The sequence below is a fragment of the Diadema setosum genome, chromosome 19 (assembly GCF_964275005.1).
Source record: "Diadema setosum chromosome 19, eeDiaSeto1, whole genome shotgun sequence".
NCBI lineage: Eukaryota > Metazoa > Echinodermata > Echinoidea > Diadematoida > Diadematidae > Diadema > Diadema setosum.
The window spans coordinates 27,741,211-27,760,148 of NC_092703.1; the positions used below are offsets into that span (position 1 = coordinate 27,741,211).

Here is an 18,938-nt window from a genome sequence, read left to right on the forward strand (position 1 = left end):
AATTTATTGCAAGAAATAATCATAAGTTGCAAGTGTTTCAGAAAATCTAGTGTCTGTTTAGACGCCTGTTTTCTTGATATATATTATATGATGGCATGAGTCACGATATTTTATTGGTTGTTTTGTTTTTCAAAGTATATTGTATTTGAAATGTTGTGATGTTATTTGAAATACATGTACTATGATGTATTACGTGTACAGATGAATATATGTCTGATGTAGAATAATAAATTTAATATCCCAGTAGGGGACAAAATATATTTTCATAATATGCCCAAAGATAATTCATGAACAATAACATACAGAACTGTAATTGTTGTGAAGTACGGATGCGTCAATGTAGGGCTATACAATTATTACTGTAACAACTAAGATATAATCGCAAACAATGCAACAAAAATAAAAAAAAAAAGAGAAAGAAATGGGGCAAAATTTATGTAACGGAATTGCGCGTGCTTTTTAAAATTCTTTTGTGGTTGTTGTTGTTTGGTTTTCGTTTTGTTTTGTTTTTTATTTTAGTTATTGTTTAATTTTGTTTTGTTTTATTTTGTTTAATGTGTGTGCGTGTGTGTTTGTTTAACTTTTTTTTTTCGTTGTTATTTATAGTTTACGAAAGGTCGCGTTCGCTCGCATGCTCTCCACGCATTATTGACAAAATGTACACTTTTTTGTATGTCGTATTAGATACCGGTAGTGTGACGTCACGCTGTGCTGTGCAGCGGTGAAAATGTCAGTGGTGACTTATTGCGTAAGGCGAACCCGGCGTTTTACAGCAAATGCTAAAGTCTTCACTTCTGTGAATTACAAGCCAAATGAGTTCAACTCAACTAGATCCAGTCATCACCTCGTTAGGTGTCATGGTAAGTTGGTGTGCTCGAGTTTCCATTGTCTAGTATCCCTTTGAATCCATTCAAGAATAACAAGTCGTGATAAAATATATTTCCTGTAAGTCCCACACGTGAAAGTTTATGTTTGGTATTCACAATCACATAAGACAATTGGGCTTCCTTTGCCAAACAAAGTTTAAATTTACGCCTTGGCTTGGCTTGGCTCGCTTGGAGGATTGCCATGCAGACTGAGTTGACAATCTAGAAAAACTAGACCTTTTTGTCTGGCTATGATTGATTATTGACTCGCTAGAAGAGGTAAATTTGGCGTTGATCTCTGTGACTCATTACTCATCACGTGCTCATGAGATATCCTCTGGGCCCGGCTCTGTAGTTTAATGAGAGAGAGACTAGGCCCTAGATCTAATAAATATATAGACTGCCTAACGTTAAATCATGACATCTGGAAGAAAATATTAATCATACACTGTAACTCACAAGTTTTACCAAGAACCATGATTGTAGGAAACGAATGTTCCAAGGGTATAAAGTTTAAGGTGCAACTCAGTTCGGGAAACCCACTCACAAGGGGGGCCCCTCCTTATAAGTAACCCGTCCCCCTTATAAGTAACCCCGTCCCCCTTATAAGTAACCCCCGGGGCACCCCTTATAAGGAGTCTCCACGCTTTTTTGCAATGCAACGCGAAAATGAAAGGACTGCGGCAATTCGCTTGATTATGTCCATAAAGCTTCACAAGTTTCCTAGTTACTCACGAAATTTGAGCAAAATCGGTTTGAGGCATCATACCTAAAATCATGGATTTAAATGCGATGTCAAACGACCCATGCGAATGCTGAAATGCGAGCGATTACTGGCGTGAGTGTCGCCAGGCGCGGCGGCGCGGCAATGTTTGAGTGCAGACGTGGCGACTGACCTCCGTACTCAGTCGCCACGTCTGCACTCAAGCATTGCCGCGCCGCCGCGCCTGGCGACACTCACGCCAGTAATCGCTCGCATTTCAGCATTCGCAGGGGTCGTTTGACATCGCATTTAAATCCATGATTTTAGATATGATGCCTCAAACCGATTTTGCTCAAATTTCGTGAGTAACTAGGAAACTTGTGAAGCTTTATGGACATAATCAAGCGAATTGCCGCAGTCCTTTCATTTTTGCGTTGCATTGCAAAACAGCGTGGAGACTCCTTATAAGGGGTGCCCCGGGGGTTACTTATAAGGGGGACGGGGTTACTTATAAGGGGGACGGGTTACGAGGGGCCCCCCTTGTGAGTGGGTTTCCCGAACTGAACTCCATTCTATTTTCAAGTACGTTGCACATGACCTTGAAACTTGACAGGTGATAGACATTCTGCTTGGCAGAATGTTGTGTAGAGGAAAAGTAAAACAAAAAAAAAAGAATGCGACTTGCTGTAAGTTTCTTCAATTTTGATAAATCAGGCAAGCAACAATGAAGTGCCAGCTAAGTCTCTCAACCTACAAAACATGTTTTCACAACCCTCAAACAAACATAATATGAAAAAAAAATGTCAGTGTCAACTTTACAAAAATTGCTATCACATCACACGTGCAAGAATTGCAATACCACGTCACACATGCAAAGAGTGATGAAACCAAATTGACTCCATGAGTTTTGATTGTGTACTATAATTCTACCTCCTAAGCTTGAGCTTAATTATCATTAAGGTGGTTTACATACATGTAAGCATTTAAGTTATGCACACTATAATTGATTTTCCTTGGTGCAGGTTTCTTCCAAAATGGATGCAGTCGATTCACGGCAAACATATCTCATGCCCCAAGGAGACAGCAATACACACAGACGGTAACAGCAACAAAGAGCACAGGTCCGCTGGCTACCTACAACCGCCTGATACAGAGCAACCAGCTCAAGGACGACTCTTACCAAAGGGGTATCGTTGCTGGGTTACAGGAGCTTCACGACACGGTTGAAGGGTACCGGCCTGCAGAGCCCAGTTTCCTGGAAAGAGTAAGCCATAACATGTTCCTTAAAACGGGCTGAACAGGGACAGCGAGGTGAATAGGGACAAAACCGAGGAAAGTTTTTTGAATCTGCATGCTTCATATTTGCTTGAACTTTTTTTCTTATTTTTATCACAGGATGGAAGGACCATCCGACAGTGTTCAGAAAGTGGTCCACCTGATGTGAAAAAAATTCTGTAAGGGTACAGGAGGTCCAAATAAAAAGTTTTCAAAAAAATCACAGAAAATCAGGGTGGTCAAAACTTTTCTGCTCCTGTGGCCATTGATTAATGAAATTCGCTGAAAATGTGCATGAACCTAGCCTGTTAGGTCTTACACCACATGTCAGAATTTGAAATAATTATTCCAACAGGATTTTATGATAACATGTTTTTTCTTCTCGGGGGCAAAAAATCAGTTAGACTGGGGTGAATAGGGACACCATGGTGTTGTTTGATTGGCCCATTAAACTTTCTGTATGATTAGTTATTATGATGTCATAAATTGCCCTGAAATGTTTGTTATGTCCAGCTATTACTAAAAGCATGAATTTTTATTCTAAATCTCTTAACAAGAGAGCAATAAGATCTTGGGATATGTGGTTTCACCTTTGTATTCATAGATGAGAGTGAACTTTGCTGTCTTGACCCTATTACTACAGGAAGGGTCTGGGAACCCTGCCCCCACCAACCCTCTGGGAAATTTTTTCACTGCCTAAGACAGGCTAGGAATTTTGCACTTGTATTTCATGACCCCTTTTCTCTGTCTTCTGCATGTTTTAATGCCATTAACACACCTGTTTGGGTCAGACCCATACTTCAGGTGTTATAGATATGCTTTAAAGAGGGGCATGTTACATATGTGTGCCCATGACCATTTTGTAGTCCACATGAAGATTTGTCTTCAATCATTGTAGATGCTGGAGTTGCTAGATGATAGATTCACAATTTCCTTGTACTTGCTTGGTTGAGGATTTCATTATTTGCTCTGAGCATTTCACTTTAAAATGCAAAACTTTATAATGAGAGCTGTGGCATGGCTTGGCACAAAAGAGGGATCCATGCTAGACTGAGAGAAATCTCTTGAAATTCTGCCTATAGAGCTGCTACCACTTAATTATGATAACTCCAGAGTGAGACCTTTGTCCCAAATATGCAACTGTTCTGAAATTTTCAACATTGTGTGGTTGGCTAAAGTTCAGGTGAGCCTGGACTCATTGTCACCGGTAATGCATTGTCCATACAAACTTTGTAGCTACTGTTGAATGTGTCATTGCACTGGTAGCATCTATGATTGATGGATTTTAAATATAGATGACAATGCTTTGCTTTACATACATTAGATTTTCCTTCTTCATATGATAAAGTTTGTACAAATTGTACTATGTGTACAAGTATCTGATTAAAAATTGTGTCAGGTCTAACCAATGTCTCCTCCTGTATGAGACAGTTAAAATGTGCCTATAAAGTGTGACTTTGCCTTGTAGAACCTGTGTTCCTGTTTAACTGAGTCCTGATTTAATTGGGGCAATTGATGTTGGACTGTCATGCCTTCTTTCTTCACATTTAGGTTATGGGTAAGAAGCCGAGACCGGGCCCCAAGGGTCTGTATCTCCACGGTAGCGTCGGGACGGGCAAGACAATGCTGATGGACCTGTTCTTTGAGGACGTGGATGTGGATCAGAAGCTGAGGATTCATTTCAACTCCTTCATGCTGGATGTCCACAAACGTGAGATGGTTTTCTAGGTCTGGCTCATTGTGAGCATAGTTGGTTGACCCTTCATTTGCCTGGGAGCTTAGCTTAGATTGCTGAAATTTTTCATCAGCATGAACAGCAATCCATCCAATCTTGACCTTGTTATAAAGTTAGCAGGCCCACTTAGGTGTAGCAATGTCCCTCAGTCCAACACTTTGAGGGTCATGGTGACGCAACAGGGGTTAGTGGGATTGCAGTGTAGGTATCTCTATTCATTGACAATTACAGATGTAGTTGCAGACCTCTGTGCCAATTGGTGAAGAGAGCACAATAAGGATTAATTCTACCCTGGAACAGTAGTGTGATTGCTCTTCTTCCTACTAGTGGGGCATACACATGGAGAATGAATGCTATGTGGACTGCTTGTAAGATGTAATGTGCATTCAGCCTCATAATTTAGATAATGACGTATGTGTAGACGACATCATTGCAACGTCAGCTTTGTAACTTCAGCTTGATGTGATTTTTGTTTTCCTTTCTTTCTTTCTTTTTTTTCTTTCTTTCTTTCTTTCTTTCTTTCTTTCTTTCTTTCTTTTTTTCTTTCTTTCTTTCTTCCTTCCTTCCTTCCTTCCTTCCTTCCTTTCTTTTTTCTTCCTTTCTTTCTTTCAGCTGAACTACCTGTTGTCAAGCATAGAAGAGCGATTCATTGCCCTTTGTACATAATAAACCCACAATGTCTTACTGTGAGGGGGCTGGCTACAACAAGATTAGATTTTGATGCCAGATCTACCTGATCAATATTTCGTTAATTTTGACAGCATTATTTTCAATTGCTATATCATTTCATCAATGATCTGAATGTTTATCAAATTCTTTAATTTCACTTTCATTCCTCATGTAGGGATTCATGAGATAAAGAAGCAAATGCCCAAGGATAGTGACAGCACCAAGCCCCAGCCATTCGATCCCATCTCGCCGGTGGCGGAGGAAATCAGCAGGGAGACTTGGTTGCTGTGTTTTGATGAGTTCCAGGTAACGCTTCAGGAATAGCAGTTGGACTCCACCCCCTGTAGAATCACAACCATTCGCCCAACAAACAAATGGAAACTTTGTATCACTGATGATAGATATCAACCCGTTGAAGACTAGTCCCAAGTATACTTGGGAAGGTGTCTATGGAAAATGCATGCTATGAAGCAAAATCAGCTCATCCTGAATGGGTTAATCATGAATTGTTTTTTTGCCAATATCAGTGGCATATTTTGCCTTTTCCCTCGAAATTGTCATAACAAGGTAAATTTTTGTGCACAGATATTTGAAAACAAAATGAATTTTCTGTTTCATTTTTTCCTAATGCTGTTTCATTCTTCAATGCTTAGATATTTCCACTTTGTACAGTCCTTGATAGTGCAAGGTGAGGACCATGAGCATATTTTCTTTTTATCATGAATTCAAGCAATTAAGCATGGTGGCTGCTTTGTGTTGTACCCCCAAATCAGTATTTTGTAATTTTAGAGATTCTCGTGAACAGCAACTAAACCCTTTATGTGCCAAGGCACTTAGCCGTTACTTGTCGTGCTTTTTTCATTACCTTTCAGATATATTCCTCCAAACTTGACAAGCTTGTTTTAAGTTAGCCGTTCCACTCAGACATAACAATTTGCCTCAGTGCAAGAGAAAGCCTGTGGTGACACAACAGAGATTAAGAGGATTAGATAATCTCTATTCAGTGGCAATTATTTTCCACACATGTGCGCTAATCAGCAAAGGAGGCACTCCAGCGGATGTGTGGACGAACTTTGCTTACTGCCGAACAAAGCAGTAAAGGTTAAAGGTCCTGTTGACCCGTGGGAGCAATGATTTAAAAATGTTCAAGATATTGCATTTGATGCATATGTGTAGTTCAGTCGTATCACAAAACTATTGTTCACATTTTGTATATTTTACAATACTTAACCGTGATTATACTGGTTCAAATTTTTATACTGGTTCAAATTTTTACATTGGTTGTTTCTATCCCTAACTCACATTTTAGAACTATTTTGAGACACTAGTGCTGGATTTTTGTTTCATCTGCAAATGGTAAATTATGCCTTTACCCTTTTATGTGCTTTGAGTGCCAATTGGCACTGAAAACCCCATAGCATTGTTGCAAATTGTCGAAAGTCCCCAGCCCTGAAAGGATCTTGAGCATTTGTGTCGACAGTGTCATTTCTTTATGTAGAGACTCGGGGCCCCGTTTCATAAAACTTGTTATCAGTGACATGTTATGATAGTTGTTATAAGCTAGTGAGCTACTGAAATCCTTGCATCTGATTGGCTGAGAGCAAATTTGTCATAGACATGTATCAGTTGTTATTGATAACAAGAAACGGAAACCCAGGTTGTTTTAAAGGGGATGGTTTGTACGGTAACTGATCAGTGGGAATCAGTGGGCATGCTGGGGATGATTGTTGCAATCCTTGTGGAATTCATTTAAGAGTACATTATATATCTATTGTTGTGTTAAAATTATTTGCTTCAGAACGGTCTCATATTCAAGTAATGTGCAGTTTAATGTGCCGTCACTGTACAGGCATGCTAACCTGGAAGCATTGAGCTACACATTACTTGAATATGAGACCATTCTGAAGCAAATAATTTTCACACAACAATAGATGTATAATGTACTCTTAAATGAATCCAACAAGGATTGGAACAATCATCCCCCAGCATTCCCACTGATCAGTTACTAGCCATCTCCTTTAAGGCTGTTATTGTATGCCCCTGCAGGTTACTGATATAGCTGACGCCATGATATTGAAGAGGCTCTTCACCCAGCTCTTCAACAATGGGGTCGTCATGGTGGCGACCTCAAACAGACACCCAGACGACCTCTACAAGAACGGACTCCAGAGGAGCAACTTTGTCCCTTTCATCCCCATACTAAAGGTGACATCCATCTTTCATCAAGCTGTGGTCAGCATCATAAGTTTTCTGGATGTTCAGAAGTGTGACCTATCAATTCTTGGGGAAATTTTTCTGCAGAAATTATCATCTTGTCATTGATAAAGTGACACCTCTAAATTTTACTGTGTATCTTATATTGGAAATCAATGAGATGAAACTAGTTAATTTCATTAGATCTACACAAAATCAGAACAGATTAACACAAACCTCCCATGTTTGAGAGACATAACTGTGTTTTATTCAGTATCATTTAGTATCATTTATTTGACCGTTTTTTTTTTTTCTTTGTTTTAATCAGTTCCCCCAGTCATAGTATGGTCTAAATAGATACCTGTATCTCATAATTCCCCCTATCTGATTTATCACGGGACCTGCATCTGTACAAGCTTGCTTGTACGCAGGCCCCATCATATTTCTCGCATTATGACCATGGCTCAACTTTAATGCATGCAGACCTTTGAGTTTATACTTAGACAAACTGTTGTACATTCCAATGAAGTTTCATCTAATTTATGCCTTAAAGCTGATTTTGGTATTGTATGATTATATTTTTCTTCTGTGCTATTTGTATATAATATGAAAATAAATTGAAATTGAAATTGAAATCACAATTTGGTTAATACTGTGTGCTGCCCTCTCCAGACAGGATGGCTGCAACAATCTGTGCTGTCAAAGTAATATAGGGATGTTAAGAAACAGTTGAAGCATATCACAAATTTTCATGCTTGACAGAAGCATACACTGCTTGGACTTCAAATAATGAGATATTTTACTGGTGGAGATAGGTCACGGGTACCTTTTCAGTCCTACACAAGTGAATTCTGGTAAAATTCAATAAATATTTAGGACAGTTTATATAAATATGCACACATTACCCTTGCAATGTTTCAAAGAGAACATTTTATGAGTAATGCAGCAGATATACAGCTAGCCACATACAGGAACACATAGACCTGAGCTGGCAACTGTAATGACCACAATCACTTTGATCACTTGGTAGTCTATCATAAATGTGACACTATTGATGCGTAAGCTTGCATCAGAGTGCTAACTTTCTGTTTCTTTATCATCACAGAACCACTGTGATGTAGTATCTCTCGATTCAGGTATTGACTACAGGAAACTCTCAGGTAAGACTTGCACTTTCACTCCATTAGAAATTTGGTTTGCTCACAGGTACGAGGCAATGCTGGTAATAATCTACAGTAGGTCAAGTAATGTACTGCATTAAATGACCATGGAAGATAATGACCTTTGAACCATCTATAGTAATAAGTTTGTTGAACTCTCCAAGTATGGTGTCATCTACAATGTATAGTACTAGCAGTGTAAGTCATGTGTAACATTCTGATAATGTTTACTCTAATACTGTCTTTCTGAAAATGTTTTGATATTTCCAAATTGTACTCGGGGGTTTCTGCTGTGTATTCATGCTTGTGTGTCCAAGTTTGTGTTCTCTTACTTTTGCTACCTGCAACGTTGGTGAGTGCACCATTTCCTCAAGTAATTCACAACCATAGTACAGTGTACTTCCATTACCGGTATATGACAAAGTTCTTGGGACCAGCGGTTTTTTGTTGTTATATCTTTTGTTAATTTTATTGGACCTGGCTTTTGATTTCATTGTAACCAGAATTTTGGTTATAACCACATTCATTATTAAGGGAGTGCACTGTATGCTAATTTCTGTTATTGTTATTACTGCTGCCTGTAAGAGTGAAACATGCTAATACCAAATGACACATAGAAAACTGAGTGAGATAGAATGAGAGATTGCCATATATTTCTTTCCCTCTCACACTACTCACAGGTCTTCCAGTGGATGGTCAGGTCTATTTCATCAAGAGCCGGTGTGACGCTGACAAGATGTGCAGCAACCTCTTCGCCAAGATATGTGCCCGAGAAGGAGGAGGTAAGACAGATCATTTCCACCTTCCATCTTGCACAAATTAGCAGGGATTGAATCTGCTCCTTTTGCAGCTAACCCACCCTCTTAAAAATCACCCAAAATCACCTGCAACAGCCCTCATATATGTTTGTGAGTGTGTGAGTGTATTTGTGTAGGGAGTGGTGGGAAAGATATTTTGTCATTTCATCTTTTTTTTAACTTCCTCTGTAGTATTTCTTTTGTGTTTTGGCTTTGTTTTATTTGTTTGCATGTTTGGTTGGTTGGTTGTTTGGTTATTTGTTTGTTTGTTTGTTTGTTTGTTTGTTTTTGAGGGTATTTAATCTCATTCTCTTCTCACTCACTCTTCCAGAGCCTACAGAGAAATTCCTGCGAGTGCTGGGGAGGGACTTACATGTACCCCAAGCTTGTGGGAGGGTGGCCAACTTCAGCTTCCAAGATCTATGCCTGAAGGTATGCTGACAACTCATGAAGGAAATACTCAGGAAGTTCTCATGACCAGCAGTTTTCTTTTCTAATGTCAAAATTTTGTTATAGTGCAACATTTAAAAGTGTATAAATAATGAATTTGGAACTGGAATTTTGACTTGGGTGTTAAGAGAGTTGTATCATAACCCTGTTCGCTATGATGGGAGTATATTGTACTACAAATATTAGCAAAGATTGTACCTGTGTTCAGTGAATAACTTCATATCACTAAATGAGACAGTAGTCAAGAAGTGCCTGGGCTATACAAAGTTGACTTCTTTACTGCTCAGTCAACACAACCATCTTACAGCTTCGTCAATTTGAGGGAGAAAAATCAAATCAAAATCAAAATCAAAATCTTTTTAATAATTATTATTTATATATGAATAGAGAAATATTTGAAAGATTTTGTTCCCATGTGTACCCGCGTAGAGACTATCTTGTGGTATCATGCATTCTGAGAATGATTATTATTATTATTATTATTATTATTATTATTATTCACCAGCTGTTTACTGCAACAGCACAAAAGCCTAGAAACCTCTTTATCAAAGCCAGTCTTATTATTCTGTACAGTAAAAATGATTCTATCTGTGCACTTCGGTGCTATATACCTTCTGCTGTATACTGCATTTGTGATAAATACAAATGAGGTTACACAGCTCCTTCTATGCTCAGTTGATATCATGACTAGTATTGTATGACTTTGATTCAAACCTTCTTCTGCCCATCTTCTTGTTGCAACATAAGATTCACTCACTCAGAGCATGAAATATTTTCTGTGTCTCTGCTGGCAGCCACTGGGGGCAGCAGACTACCTGGCCGTCGGCCACAACTTCGACACCGTCTTCGTCCGGGACATCCCCCAGATGTCTCTGAGCTCCAAGTCGGCAGCGAGGCGCTTTATCACCATGGTGGACAACTTCTATGACCTACAGGTGAGGAGGTCTTGGAAGGAGGCTAAGCTTCCTTGGTCTTAAAGGACTTATTAGGTGGAAACACATGTTGACTTGTGTTGATTCATGATTCCTTTAACATCACTTGTGTGGCAAAACGAATATGAAAATATGTTCCATATAATAGAAAAATAATTGTTTGCATTATTTTTCTTCAGATTACTTGGATACGCCCACGAAAATAAAAATCTTCCAAATCATGATTCTACTTGTGACCTCATCTGTCAATCATTGCTAAAGTAAATAAGTATGTTAACCAAAAGACATTAGAGCACACTTTCCCCTCCACTTAACATATTTCCCTGCAATGTCTTTTGTCAGTCATGTTAGTAACATGGAAGCATGCAAATTATGCTCATTTGAGGAGAAAATGCATTCAAGTGTCCATACGGGGCCCTGTTTTATCAAAAGATATAATCGATTATAGATTTCCTTACCACACAGGTTGCCGTAGACTTATGATAGAAATCAATTATAACTCTTCTAAAACGGGGCCCAGTAATAATATGTTTATGATTGACAGATTTATAGGTCACAAGCAGAATCTTGGTTTTGAAGGTTTGTTGTATTCGTATCCAAGTAGTCTGGAGAAAAAAAAAGTAGAAAATTATTATGAAATATATGGAACATACTTTGATATTCGTTTCACAACATACAATGTAAGTAATGCTGAGGGTATCACACGAAACAACATGCATTTGCATCATATGGTTTCTTTAATTCCTGCCTTCAGACTGAATTGAAACAGAAATAGAACAAGATGATCAGCAACTCCTAGCAGTTGTATTGTTCTAATTATCCACTGCAGGCATTTGCCTCCTGTTTGAAATAGCTGGAATTACCATAGAATCAAAGTGGCTTGATAGCACTGATAGCAATGAAAATGGCTTGATAGCACTTGGTATGAATGAGTTTGTGCTGTAAGTGCATGTGCTCCATCTCGATGAGATTAGTGTGAACAGCTATGTTAAGAAACCTGTGTGCTTGTGTGTGCAGTGGAAAGTATTGGTGATAGCGCCATCTCTTGACATAGGGCAAATAACACCTTTGCCAGAAATAATTGATGTCATACACTCATGTGAACAGTGTACAAGTATCAAATGTGTTGACACTTATTTGATACAAGTGTGATATACATTGTACCAGTAGAGAAATGGACAAATAACTCTGCAATCTTTTTTCCCCTAAATTTTTCTTGATTGATTTTCATGAGGAAGAGATTTGTTTTGCCACTAGATCAAGCAGCTGAGTGTCATGCCACACTTCACCATATTCATTTATGTATTCTGTGCCATGTTAGTATGGGAGAAATGTGGGTTTAACACATTGAAGACTAGTCCCGAGTATAATCAGGCAGATGTCTATAGAAATGCGTATTATTGCAAAAGCAGGTCATCCGTAACGGATTAACCAATGTATGAATAATGCTGGTGCATTTTTTTGTTTTCAGATCTATCCACCAATCAGTTTTTGATAGTTCATTTGTAACCCCAGGTGTCAGTTTCAAAGTTGTGACTACCTATGTTCATCCTGTATACTATTTTTGCTTTGCTTTTATAAAATAAGGACAAAAAAGTTTTTTTATGACTGTATGTATTCATCAAATGGTGTAATGATTATTCAGCCATTCGTCGACATAAAGCTGCTGAGCTGGGTGGAAACCAAGGTGAGCATCACTGCTTGATATCTTATGTGTTCCAGGTGCGTCTGGTCTGTAGTGCCGAGGTGGTCGCAGACGACCTGTTCGTAACTGGCGCCCTCACACAGCGGGACATGGAGGACAACTTCATGCTGATGGATGACCTAAACATTCAGAGGGTGAGATTCCATCTTTTTCTTTTCACACCATATGTTGTGATGGTGATAACATCATCATGGTTACAAATGGACTGGAGTAGTTACAGGTAGGGTGGAGGAGGTGGGAAGTGATGTTGATGACATTCATAGATGACAAGCAGATTGTAGATATGATGTCTACCTTTTTTTTCTTTTTTCTTTTTTTTTTGTGTGTGTTTTAGTTAGTCATGGTCTGGATCCAGCAAAGAGTATTAGTTATTATTGTTATTATTAAGAGTAGTGATGTCTGAGATGATAATAAAGTTCATATTTCATGCTGAGGGTGTGCAAGAAATTTAATCATGTATGTATCAAATCGTGTAAAATCAATGTCAACTCCAGATGTGGATGATGACAAAGATGATGATAATGATAAGAATGATAATGATGCTGATGTTAATAATAATGATGATGGTAATAATGATAATGATAATAACAGCAATGTTAATGCCGACAATATTGACAATGGCGGTACACTGTAGCATTGATGATGATAATTTAACTCTTTAAGTACTTTTTTTAGCTGTAGTAACGACATTGAACTTGATGCCATAATAATGATGGTATCAATCATGATAGCAGAACTGAACTTTGTTAACCCATTAGTAACTGAACCGCCTGAAACCGCCTATCTTGTTACTCCCTAAAACACCTGAAACCACCTGTCCACTTTTTTTTATAGTTTTATGCTTTACCTTTTTTATTGTTTTCATATAGAATATATAATTACGTAGTTTGAAAGAGGTCAGAGGTCAACAAAATTATGTCAGAATTATTTCTGTAACACACCAGTCTCTTGACAAAGTCTTAACAGGCTTTCAAATAAACATAACTTATATTAGACGAAAGTAAACATGCAGTGAGCTATTTTACATGATTTAGAAAGTTGTCGAAATGAGGGTAATATTGATGTACCTTCTAGGGAACAATAGGCCATTATGTACAGAATCTTCAGTTGCTAAAGGGTTACATCTTTCTCCATCTCTTTCTCCTCATCTCTTGCTGTCTCTGTCTTTCCTTTCGTCCACCCAGGGGTCGGAGCACTCCCAGGCGAGCATCTTCACCGGCGAAGAGGAGCTCTTTGCCTTCGAGCGCACCCTCTCCCGACTGGCCGAAATGCAGACCGAGGAGTACTGGACAGCGGCGGAGCTTGACCGGGCCGAGAAGCTGGCCAAGAGGAAAAGGAGCAAGAAGGCTGAGGAGAAGAAGAAGGAGGAGGAGGAGTCCAGACACGAGAGAGGAGAGGATCTCTCGCCGTTATGACGACAGAGGAAATCCACTATCCTTCTCTAGATTTTATAGTCATAGACTCTAGATGGATTGCATTATAGACACCTCTTTTTCTATGTCTCCCAATCTTTTATCAAGGGGTGACAGATACGACTCAAAGATCTTATTTATTGTATGCAGGAAATATGACAAGAGTTTTATTCATCAGGTTGTGCAGGTGAGTTTTATCGCTCACCTAGAGAGTGCAGCAACTATAAACCTCAGTATATAAACAGGAACTCTGACATTTGAGAAGTACACAAGCTGCCAAGTATAAAATTATCTTTAAAGTTGTCATAACACACCTATATTTCTTGATCTGTTATGACTCTGCCATTTGTGCTGTGTCATTAGGCCTTGATTGATGTACACAGAACTTGCTAAACTCTGTCCTTTGTCTTTGCTTGAGTTATGTCCATGTGACATGTGGTCCGTCATTGTACCAGACTGAAAGACACAGATCTCCTTATTCTTTGACATTGGATTGCTGTTTTTGTACACAGTATAGTTGGAAAACAAAATCCAAAACATATTTTAGTGCAAACAAAAATACTTCCTAACATTGAGAGAAAAAAAAAATGAATGTGTTCCCCTTCCCAACTATCATCTGAAGTCGTGCAGCCAACTTACGGAAATGCTGCCTTGCCCAACATCATGAGACCCTACCTCCTATAATAATTGGTCATTTCAGGTAGTATGCCACAGACAGTGACTGCATGAGGGCAGTTAAGTATACCTTTTTAGCGCTGACCTATGGTCATGGCTCTACAAATATGTTTTGAGAATTCCTCATCAGAACTGTGGTGTAGCAGTTTGACAGATTTTGTCCTTTATTTCCTTGGTCGCTTGTTGTGTTGTTCGTTTTTGTCAGCATCCACTCAACAGAAAGAAAATGTTGACACTTCCTGTCCACACAAATTTGTTATCAGCAAGAATTGTGGTACTGAATTTGTGTTCTGCACACGACAGCCCCAAAACAAAAATCGAACAAAACATGATTTGAAGATTGAGTGCAGCTGGAGATGGGGAATCCAGTTGATAAAAAGTTTGAGATGCAGTTATGCCGTAATTTCTTCAGCTCCCTAGATTTCTTTCAGAAGCTGGATAGTAACAATTTGTTACAAATATTGCATCATTTGCATAATAAAGTAAACAAAATGAGACGTAAAAATGTTGTTGATGTGCAAGTATGAGGACGGGTTTAACTTCAAAGAGCTGATCCTTTTTGTGAAGTGAAATGTCCAGAAACAAACCAAAGTACATATTTAGAGAGTGTCTATGCACAAAACATCAAAATAATCTTATCCAGAAAACTTACTTTTGATGTTTCACCTAAAGAGCGGTAAGGTGATGGTTTTTAACTTCCCTCATTACCTCAGCATTTATTACATAATTATGTGGGATTGTTGGGTTTTTGTTATTAATTTTTTTTGTAATGAAATAACATGACCAAAGGATTTTAACCATAATTGTTCACATTCATTGTTGAATATGTGACAGCACAGGCTAAGATTCTCACAAAATATTTTTCACTAACCAACATAGAATGCAATTGGCAGGTAAAATCTTGAGATAACCAGCACAAATGTTTGTGGGATGAAAGCTGCTTGCTGTCTGTTTGTACTCCATTCAATATGACTTCTTATTGATTCTCGGAAGATGCTGGCTGAAAATGATGATTATGGGACCACGCTATGCCATTGTCACACAACCATTCATTCACAAGGAATCAAAGAATGGTACTATGTATATCTGAGTTGGGCAAGAGAGTCTTTGACGTTCTTTGGGAAGCTACATATATGTGACCACATGGAGTTGGTTAACTTCCAACTTCTGGGCAGGACACGAGAAGGTAATACAATGGTATAATCCTGACGTTACCAGGATTGCAACTTGTTCTCTTTGCAAGTTTTGATGGTGATTTGAGTTTTACTTGCACTCAGAAGCCTGCCAAGTTTTAAGTAATATTACTCCACCGATCTCTGCCGTTACCATCACCTCAGCATTGCCTACTGCTAGTTTCCATTTCTTTTTGGTCACAATGTCACCATATTGTTAATATGTTTAGTTATCAGTTGCTGTTTCTCTCTAAGTCTCAACATTTTATCATGAATCAATAACCTTTGCGTACCTCAGTAAAGGAGGAAGGTCAATATTTCAATCGGCCGTCATATTGTACAATGTAGGATATACACAAGATGAAATACATTTTATGACAGATGTGCTCCGTACCTCCAGTAAAGGAGAAAGGTCAATATTTTAATCTGCCGTCGTAATATACAATGTAGGACATACGCAACAGTGGCGGATCCAGAGGGGGGCGCACCGGGCGCGCGCCGCCTCTTTATTTTTTTGTTAAAACAAAGCGCCTCCCCTTTACGGAATTCCTGGATCCACCCCTAGTTCCCCCTACGCAAGATGAAATACATTTTATGACAGATGTGCCAAAAATGCTGCGATGCTGAGTAATACCCAATTTGATGGAAGAAAAGTATGCTTGCTTTTCTAATTTGCATCATTTTTATCTGTCTGTAAGTATGTACATGTTGATTATCTCCTAACAAGAGGAATATGCAATAAAATAGTGTACTTACAAAAGAGACAAAATAATGGCGAGTAGATCGTTTGTTCATGCCAGCTTGTTGGTAAATCGCGTCGAAACAAGGCAAATGATGCAGTTTGAGTCATTATCTCGAGATGTTAACTGATATGAAATGATTCTGAGGGTGTGGCGCGTATATGCGGTTTTACGGTGTGTGTTGGGTGCGTTTATGCTGCCTGAATGTACGAGATGCGTGGAAGAACGTCACGGCGTAGAGCGAAAGTCAATCAATAGACGTTTTAACATACTGTAAGCTGTGTGTTAATATATAGAAAAAATGACATGTGAATATGACTTAACACATTTCTTTATGACTGCTGATGGTCTTTCTTCTTCTGCCCTCCTTCCGTTGTTTCTTCCTCTTCTTTTCTTTTCTTCTTTTTTCTTCTCCATCTTCATCAGCTCTTGTCTTCTTCATCTTCTTTCTTTTTTTTTCTTTTTCTTCCTTTTTTTTTTATTCTTTATAACATTTTTTCCCTTTTTGTATTTTCTCCTCCTTCTTGCTCTTGTTCCCTTTCCTCTTCGTCCGTTCTTGTCTTTCAGGCAGCACAATGCGAGGGATTGATACTGTTCTGCCATATACATAGTGCACTCGCTGTCTATAAAGATTTATTACTCCATGAATACCCACACTGAGAGTATTACACCATTTCATATCTACGTATATACATACTGCTTGTGTTCGCTTTTTCGTTATCTTATCGATGAAACCAGGTGTAAGTCCCCACCGCACCTGAGATGTAGATAACCGAGCCGATATGAGGCATGTACCGAAACGTGACAATATTAGTCTCTTGCGGCTGGCCGTAATTACATTTTTTTTTTTTTCAGGACATGCGAGAAGCTTCACATTCGATATCGCCTCTCTCACTGCCGTATACAAGCAAATAAACCGAGTGTAAATAGAACCGCAACATTCTTACAACAAATCTAATTACCTCTCGCTGAATGGCGACGTGTGAAAGCTGGCCAAAAGCCGTGTCCTTTATTTTCTTAGCATCATTACAATTTTATTCCACTTCCACCGCTCCATATTGTGTGCTATCGGAGAAGGAATTCGGCAAATCATGTTACACATAATCCCCCCGGTGTTGATTATCATTGAATTTATGTTTCGGCATTAATCCGTGATTAACTTGCGGCCATTCTTCGGCCGACACATTTTGATTGTGTCCCCCCATCGAAGGCTAAATCCATCCCCAGCAATCTGGAGCACCCATTTAACTGGCGCGAATAAAAGCATTATGGGGCACGCACTGATATATATATAAGATCGCATTCTGTCTTCATGTGGGTCCAATGATACGGGTAATCAACGAATTTTCATTGAGTCCTCCTCTCCATTCGTTATGTATTTTCGTATATAGGTAAACCAATCCTGTTCGAAGGACGTCTTTCTCCATCCTCATTTTCGAAATGTTAGAGCCGCTCGGAGGCTATATATGCCTTCTTCTATAGAGTAAAGGTGTGAAACTCGGTTATTATCTTTTGCCGGCGGCTTATCAGACTCGGCTTACATTCAATAATGTTCGCCTTTTTCTATATTGGTGCGATGTTCTCTTCTTTCTGGTCTCCTTGATCCCTGTATTGTTATCAATCCGCCACTTGCCTTCTCTCACCCACACATCCACTCGGAATCACCTTTCGTCATCTAAGTTTTTAACCCCCCCCCCCCCTCCTTCCTTGTACCCCTTCTTTCTCTTTTCCCCCTCGGTGTCATCAAAAAGCCATTGCTTTTGAAAATATTGATCCTAGCCCCAAGCCCAGTGGATATGTATTTGTATTATTCCCCCTTTTCATGCAGAAATCCACTCGTTTTGAAAATCAAATACTCGGGGGGAATTTTCTTAGTGGAGCGCTCATTTTTGTGTCTAGAGAATTGGAGTATAGGCCGTCATAAATACCGCGTCGTGAATATTTTATTTATGTAAGTCATTATGGGAAACTGCAACAGTGTCTTATGGACTAAACCTACGAGGGATGTATTAAGCCGAAACGCTCCGAGCTATACACCTGTCCTATATGACCGACTCTCCACTTCTCTATTTCTAACACTCTCTTTTCTCTCCCCACTCCCCCCCCCCCCGCCCTCTCTCAATCCGCTTGAAAAACTTTCAAGTGGGCTCTCACGGCGAACAGCATCTACCCACGAAGTATTTCTGACCACCTAGCCAAAAGTTAATTGGCCCAGATTAAGTTTACTGCGAGGTATTATTTCCCTCCTTTCTTTCTTTATGTCTACCAGCCTCTCCCTCCTCATAAAGAAAAGAAGAAAACTCCTTACATTTTCTCTTACCCCCCCCCCTCTTTCTCTCTCTCTCTCTCTCTCTTCCTTTCTATCTGCCCTTCGGCGCTGAAAATAACTGTGAGCTTATATTCACCTTGCTTTAATCCTAAGTCGCTGCATTTTTCTTAAACCCCAGTTACTAG

General features: G+C 39.1%; 1 protein-coding gene across 1 annotated transcript; it reads left to right on the top strand.

The window, feature by feature from the left end:
* The first annotated feature begins 727 nt into the window (after positions 1-727).
* LOC140242243 (AFG1-like ATPase) lies at positions 728-14,406 on the top strand. Its single transcript, XM_072321987.1, has 11 exons — positions 728-860; positions 2,592-2,833; positions 4,396-4,555; positions 5,424-5,554; positions 7,295-7,453; positions 8,547-8,601; positions 9,282-9,383; positions 9,730-9,830; positions 10,643-10,783; positions 12,503-12,619; positions 13,670-14,406. The coding sequence occupies exons 1-11, from the start codon at positions 728-730 to the stop codon at positions 13,898-13,900; spliced, it is 1,572 nt and encodes a 523-aa protein (XP_072178088.1). The 3' UTR covers positions 13,901-14,406.
* Positions 14,407-18,938: the final 4,532 nt, after the last annotated feature.

Bases quoted from the DNA above. Each gene is read 5' to 3' on its own strand.
- LOC140242243 (XM_072321987.1), top strand. From the start codon at position 728: ATGTCAGTGGTGACTTATTGCGTAAGGCGAACCCGGCGTTTTACAGCA. The intron at 861-2,591 runs GTAAGTTGGTGT...TCCTTGGTGCAG, and splicing joins TCACCTCGTTAGGTGTCATG to GTTTCTTCCAAAATGGATGC. The intron at 9,831-10,642 runs GTATGCTGACAA...CTCTGCTGGCAG, and splicing joins TCCAAGATCTATGCCTGAAG to CCACTGGGGGCAGCAGACTA.